Source organism: Arachis ipaensis, chromosome B01 (assembly GCF_000816755.2).
Source record: "Arachis ipaensis cultivar K30076 chromosome B01, Araip1.1, whole genome shotgun sequence".
NCBI classification, from domain to species: Eukaryota; Viridiplantae; Streptophyta; class Magnoliopsida; order Fabales; family Fabaceae; genus Arachis; species Arachis ipaensis.
In genome coordinates, this window is record NC_029785.2 from 1474956 (window position 1) to 1482815 (window position 7860).

The following is a 7860-nucleotide window of genomic DNA, read 5'->3' on the forward strand; positions in this document are numbered from 1 at the left end:
AAATGTCATGGGAATAAGTTTATCTATCACTAAACCAACCTAGTATTGAGTTAAGTTCATAATAACACTTAAATTTATTTTAATAAAAATGTGTTACTTGAAAAACTTGACCTCAGACGTTGAAGAGCAACGATCTAGTGGGGTTAGGTTTGTAGTGACCAATTGGACAAATATTATTTTGGGTTAGTTCAGATAAAAAGCCGAAAAATGATATGCTTCACAAGCATAGCTAAAGGCTTGGGATGGGACACTTTAAAAAAAACCTTAAATATCAATTAAAATTTTTGAACAATCAACATAGATTACTTCATAAAACGCTTTTTTAGTATCATTTTTAAGTTATTATAATATTATGAATTTAATGTTGATACATCTTTAGAATAAAAAATTTTTACATGAGTATCTAATTACATAATACCATTTCATAAAAAATAATTATATTTTACATTAACCGTGTGAATAATTATTCAAAATAACAAATATGATTAGACAACTATAAAAACATTTTTCACTGTCAATACATTAAAATTAATCTATAATATGAAATATCACGTCCAAAACAAACTCTAATATTATACTTTAGGGTCTTTTTGTTTTGCCTTAAAGTAAAAAAATAACGCATGAAACCAAATAAAACTGCTCCCACTAACTCCAAAACCACCAAATGACACCTAAGGAAGCATTAGAGATTCATGCACAAATAATTTATATTTCTGTATCCTCAAGCAAACAAGGTGGTTATCCTAATTTATAGATTTATATTAATATTAATACATAAAACATTAATAAAGGGGTTGGAAGTTGGAACCATGAAATGCAACTTTTGACAATAAGTTTTCCACAATTAATTCCACTAATGCAATGCATCAACAACCTTAAGCTTCAAGGAAGTTTTTTTTTTTCTTCTTTCGGAATATATGACAGATAATAAACTCACATAGACACCAACTTCTTCAACTGCAAAGGGGAATGAAGAAAAGGAAGAAGGGAAGAGGAGACAAGGAAATACAAGTAGGAGGGAGGGAAGGAAATACAAGTAGGAGACATATATGGATCTTTCTCTTTAGAATCCTAGTCGAATTACAATATTGAACAGGCCTTCTGTGCTTTACCCTTCTTTTTCTTCTGCTTAGGGGGTTGAAGAACGACTCGAATAGCCGCATCAAAGACCGCCTTCACGTTCTGCATCAACCGTGAAAATCGATTTTAGAATAACCATTATGCTCTACAAAGTACCATCTAATTAGGTTCTTATAATTAGTGTTTTTAACTAAGTCTTTGTATTGTACAAAAGTACTGTGCAAACTATATTGATGTAAATGAGAAATGCTTGATTAAAAAGTTTAATACAATATAGGATCCTATAAACTGTAAGAACATCTAGAAATAGTTAACCAATACAATCCGTCAACCAAAGAACAAGGATTCAAGTATCCACCTGCTGAGATTTTGAACTGCATTCAATGTAAGCTGGTGCATTGATAAGCTTCCTGAGCTCTTCTCCCTTAAAAGCAAGGAAGGAAATGTAAATTTCAGATTTTTAATTTTATGTAAAAAGAAAACAGATGACGAACGTGTCATAGGAGTTTAGAACAATTAGAGGGGAGCCAGAAACAGTATTCACCTGAGCATTAGTGATGGGTACGGCACCAGGATGGTCAATGAAGAACTGCTTGTCATCCCGAAGATCTGTTTTATTTCAAATAACACAACAATAAAGGGCACATCTTAGCTGAGAGAACATTATAATTATATAGAACATGCTCAGATCAGGAAGATTCAAAACAATCGTTACTAGATCGTTTGTAAATATAACTCCCGCGTTTCCATATCGATAAATCAATGTGTTAAAATATAAGTTGCATCTGGATATGCAGATTTGCGAATGTATCCAAAAGTTCAAACAACTATATTATGGACAACACAATAAATTAATGCCAGATATTAAAACATTTTCATCTCACAGCTCCCAATCCAATACAAAGTCAAGCATGAAAACTGCACTAGACTCAACCAGTGCTTTCAATCTGGTCGTTAATATAACAGGCAATTGGAGAAAAGTCAGAAAACAGAACTAAGCACAATCATCATATAGACTTATTGAGTATGTAATAATTTTTTTAAAAGTTTAAACGTTATTAATAAGTTTGCTGCTAAGACCATCGATATGAAATTTAAAGAAGATATGATCAGATGAGACCCTCCCAGCAACTGTTAGGTTTCAAACTGGTCAATGTAAAGTATTCATGAATTCGCTCCAGCAAAACATACCAGACCATAGACACAAGTCTGAAAAGTTATAGCACGATGCCCAATTAGAAACAAACAAGATGACCATAACTACCAAAAGAGGCTCATAAGAGGCAAATTGCGGTAACAATCCTCCATCTTTTTCTTGAAAACAGTGAATCCACAAAATTAAGTCTACCATTTTATAACCCGAAATGATTATCAACATCAGTTAACATGCTAGAAGAAAGCAAGGACGAAATGCATGATCTCACAAATATGAGGTACACAATAGACAGCAAGAAACTTACCAAGCTTTGTGCCAACCAAAATGATGGGGACACCAGGTGCATAATGTTTCAATTCTGGGATCCACTGGAAAAGCAAACAACACATATTCAATTCATCAGCAACTTTTAGTAAAGATAAACAGAATATTGTTCATTATAGCTCGTATAGAAAGCTCTATACATATCAAAAGAACAATTTAAACTATTGCAAAACTAGGATTATAGTAACACAATAGGCTAAGTACCTTTTTGGAAACATTTTCATAACTGGCCTTGCTTATGAGAGAGAAAGCCAATATGAAAACATCGGCACCACGATAACTCAAAGGTCGTAGTCTGTTATAATCCTCTTGCCCTGTTCCACAAAACAACACAATAAAAATCCAAAAAGAAATATCTTTCACAAAACAACACAATAAAAATCCAAAAAGAAGGGTAAATATGTAGGATTACCTGCAGTGTCCCACAAACCGAGATTAACTGTGGCTCCATTGACAACAACATTTGCACTGAAATTGTCGAACACAGTTGGCACATAATCCTGTTTCCAAGCAAAAAGGAGATAGAAAAATTATAACCATCTCTCTTTTTTCAATAAGTACAAGTAAATGATATATCATATTACAAGGTTACAATACAATAAAAAAATTCAAAGAAGAACAAATCATTATATGCAGAACAATCCAAACATGAATGGCAAACATTGATTTCTTCACCTATATATAATCATTAAAACTCTCTCAAGGAAACCAATTTCATTTCATTTACTACACATATTAGACATCTTCCATTACTCCCCCACCATGAAATGGAGATATATGCATTTGTGTACATATTTTTTACCATTAAAGTAAGAGACATTTCCATTCACTTCATCTCATTAATTGTTTGCCAACCCAACTTCCCAAATTAACCAGTCCCAACTCAAAATCACTGCCTCCTTAGAAAAGGCATACTCCAAATTTCCTTGAACACTTTGAATCCTGAGGTCACTCAGCATTCTTATTTAGTAACATTTCACAATTTGAGTTGAGCAACAAAATTTTGACAATCATCACAACACCCCGGAAAAAAAAAAGGGGGGTGGGGGTGGGGGATCCACTTTTCAAGGAAATTCTCACTTCAAAAAGGGAAAAAAATTAAATATTTTTACAGCAGATACATTAAAAAAAGGCAAAAATTAAAACAGAAAAAGTGAGAAAGGAAGAGAAATTACGGTGGGGAAGGTGTTGCTGGTGTAGGATATTAGCAAGCAAGTTTTGCCCACAGCTCCATCCCCAACAGTAACGCACTTGATGAACTTTGAAGCGCTCATCTTCTTCTTCTTCTTCTTCGATTACACCCTCAAAAACCTAAAAGCCTCAGATCTTTCACCTGAGGACCCCTTTTTTTCTGAATCACTCTAAAACACACAAACAACACCACCCCTTTTTTCTTCTCTCTCTCTCTCTCTCTCTCCTCCACTTGCTGCAACTTCCTCACGCTTCAATTAATCACCGTCTGTACCATCCAAAAGAAGAAAAACAAAAAAAAATCCAGAAATGTCCATCAACAATCAGGAACAAAAAGGGGGGAAAAGGTGGAATTTTGAAAAATGGACAAATCAAATTGGGAACAAGCTCAACCGGAAAATGCAAGAGGATAGCAATCAAAATGAACTTTCAAAAAGGACAAAAAAAAAAACTAAATTGTAACGAAATGAGAAATTAGGGGGAATTTGAAAGAGGAAAATGGAAATTAAGAAACCCTAAACCTTATGGTGGATGCGTGAGGGGGGAATGAAGGGAATTGTTGCGAGAATCGTTTTCATTTGTTTGTATTTTTTTTTTCTTTTCTTTTTTCTATATTTCCGATAAAAAAAAATTTATAAAATGTGTTTGGAAAAAAAATTTAAATTGCAAGTAAAATATGATTGCTGTCAATAATATTTGGAACTTGACACAAATAGACTCTTAGGTAACGTTTGGTGGAGAGACAGAAATAGAAAGATCGAGATTGAGAGACAGAAATTAAAAATTGGAGATTAAAATAAATCTTAGTATTTTGTTTGGTGCAAAATGAAAGACAAAAATTAAAACAATAATAAAATTCTAATTTAATTTGTACAAAAATGTTTTAAAAACTTAAATTACTAATTATATTTTTAAGATTAACAAAAATATATTAGGTAAGTTCTTAATTCATTTTCTATTAATAATATACTGACGTATTTTAATGACATAAATAAATTATTAATACATGTATGTACAATATCATAATTTGACCACATATAATAAAATCAAGCTATATCATCATCAAATTAAATTAGTATATTACTAACAGGAAAAGAATCAATGACTAACATGATATATTTTTATGAATTTCAGGATATAATTAGTATAATTTAAATTCCATGAACCATTTTGATATATAATACCAATGTCAAAGACTACTTTAGAGAGATACTCACACTACCAGAAATACGGATATTACCAACGGGAAGATACCTACGAACTAAAAAGAGTGGCAAATTTATATGATCGTGGTAATCACTTGCAACGTCTTATATTTCCGTGGCCAAATTTTGTGAAATTTTTCGACGATTTTGTTTGTTCGTGGCTAACTTGAGATGAGTTCTCTCAATGACCACAGACTCAATGATTACCGTGGCAAAATCGAACGATTTTCACTTTTAAATTTCGCGTTTAATTTAGTTTTGTCCTCCATCCCTCTCAAAATATTTTTATGCAGTTTTTACTTTTTCAAAATTTAAACCGTAACTTAAAGATAAATTCGATTTATCATGTGCAGGGTTTTCCAATTCTTTAATTGTTGAATTCTTCTCCCTCCTTTTGAGTGCTGCCATGAGAAATTAATAAAGTATGCTAATAGTTTGATTTTAGATGTTGTTGATGATGTGCAATTTTCTCACTTCATATGATCCTTGAATTTGGCCATATCTCTGAATCATGTGTTTTTTTACTTAGTATTAGCTATGCGCTGATTTGATTAATTTTTTCTTTTTGATTTAACAGTAGTTTTTTAACGTGGTTGTATTATTCATTACTTGTTAATAAATCAGATTGTAATGTAACCAAAAAGACTAAATTATATACATACAATTTCAATATTTATATTTTAGTTGTTAATTTTTTGTGTATGTTCTTTTTGGTCAAATGCAGTTTCAATGTCCAATTTTACCGTATGCATTATTTAGAGACTTTGGTGATAGAATAAAATGATTCAATTGAAAATAAATGTTAAAATTATAAAAAAGAGTACTTATAAAAAGAGTACATATTTATCTTTGATAAAATAGTTCTAACTAATTCTAGAAAGTAAAAGATACTAACTATGATTTATTGAAATAATAACTAATTTAATTATTCATTATTTAATTACTCACTCTTAATTTATGGCAACATTAATAAGCAGAATTTTAACTTTTAAAATTCAGAATATTAGTTTTATATCTATATTTTATTAATTTATTTTGAAAAATAAATTAAAATTATTTTTATGGGAGTTCATTTTTTAATTATGTACAAATTTTTTTTTCTTCAATTTAAAGGTATCAAATTCTTAAATTTTAAGTTTATTTATTTTAACTTTTACTGATGCCATTTTTTTTAAATTCAACGAGTAAAAATTCTAAATTCTAATTAGTATGTGAAATTTTTGAATATAATTTAAAGTTGTAAATTTTACAATTTGATATTTTTTTATTAAAATTAAATTTTACACTAAATTAAAAAGTTATAGTTAGTTCACTAAATAAAATTCAAATTAACATCTATAATAAGACGAATGAAATTTTGAGCGGCAATGTTAAGCGCAACTTTTATTAAGTAGCCCACTCACCCAGTCTTAACAATAACTCCCTTCCACTATTTCCAAAATTCCTATTTGTTAGCTCCTGCAATTGATTCAAGTTTGATAACATGCAGCCAACCCTTTCGTTAATAATATTTTCTTCCGTTTCTCCCGATCGTAATTTCTTAACTCCTGCACTCAGATCAATTCAGCTAACCTTCAGAGCAATTCGCTCAAGACGTTCCTTTTTAGGTTCTAAGTACGATCACACCGGACGTTCTGTGAAAGAGCAGGGACCATGATTTGCAGTTCGAGTACCGTCAGTTTGAGTCGCCGAAGAAGCAAGCAAAATCGGTGGAATCAGAATTCTATCTGTAAACCCAAATTGCGAAGAAGATTTTCATGACATCATTTTGTTTTTTATATTTCTTTTAGTCAACAATGAAAGTTAATTTTAGACTTTTTTTTTTTTTTATTCCAACATGCATTCTTTCTTTTGTTACTGGTTGTAGATAGATTCTAAATCACCAATTGGCATTTTGAAAGATGTTATGTAACTGACAATTGAAGGCCGCAAAGCAGCTGCAAATTACATCCGAGAAGTAAGTATTGTACCTTAATTTTTTATCATCTTCGAATGAGTCAAATCATGACCTATTAATTTTTTAGCTTAATTCTTGATCTCTATTTTGCTTAACAGATTTTATTGGAGTACACAAAGCAACTGGAGTATCGACAGCGTGTATAATTCAGTGGTGTATAATTTAGTGGCTGAAGTTATGTGTATTTTTTACTATTTACCTGAAAATATTTTTGCATGTAGATTGTCTTTGTAATAAGAAATGGAGAGCTTGATAAATTCATTATTTTGATACTTTCAAGATTTGTATCATTTTAGCAAAGTTTGATATTTATTTTGTAATAGTTTTATTTGAATATTTTTTTAACATTAAATCCATTAATCTAGGATATTTATATATATTTATTTATTTTTTAATTATTATTGTGTGGATCTGCGGATCGGATACGCGGATGTAGAGCAGATATCCGCGATCCGAACCGCAAAGGGTTCGGATCGGATCCGATCCGATCCGATCAATTTGCAGATCGGATCGTATCCGCAATTTTCGGATCGGATGCGGATATTTACCGCGAATTTGCGGATACGATCCGATCCATGGACACCCCTAGAAACTACACAAAAAAAAATTAATATTAGTGATGATGTGCATGCTTAACTTACAAGACTCATCTATTGGATGCATGGAGTGTCTTCTTTCCTTCAATTACTTATAATAGCTTTGTGTATGAGTCTGGTATATATTTGCATTTGCCCAATGATGAAAAGGATACTTTATAAGGTATTAATTGGTTATGTATATACCTACTTTATCCATATCAATATATACTAGGTATTTGCGCATTCAAGTCACATTTGTTTTAATTATATATACTACTGTATTAATACTATTGTGTCTATTAATAATTTATTTTTTTATTTATCAAATATGTATAAAAATAATAATAAAATGAATTTGTTAAGATGATA

At 30.8% G+C, this 7860-nt stretch overlaps 1 protein-coding gene across 1 annotated transcript; it reads right to left on the reverse strand.

Annotated features, from left to right (window-relative positions):
* LOC107638170 (rac-like GTP-binding protein RHO1) lies at window positions 739–3974 on the reverse strand (the record flags this gene model as incomplete). The annotated part of the gene is given in 7 exon segments (XM_016341699.2): window positions 739–1182; window positions 1439–1504; window positions 1625–1689; window positions 2541–2604; window positions 2765–2874; window positions 2973–3060; window positions 3736–3974. Coding segments are annotated over 7 exon segments (594 nt in total). The 3' UTR covers window positions 739–1080.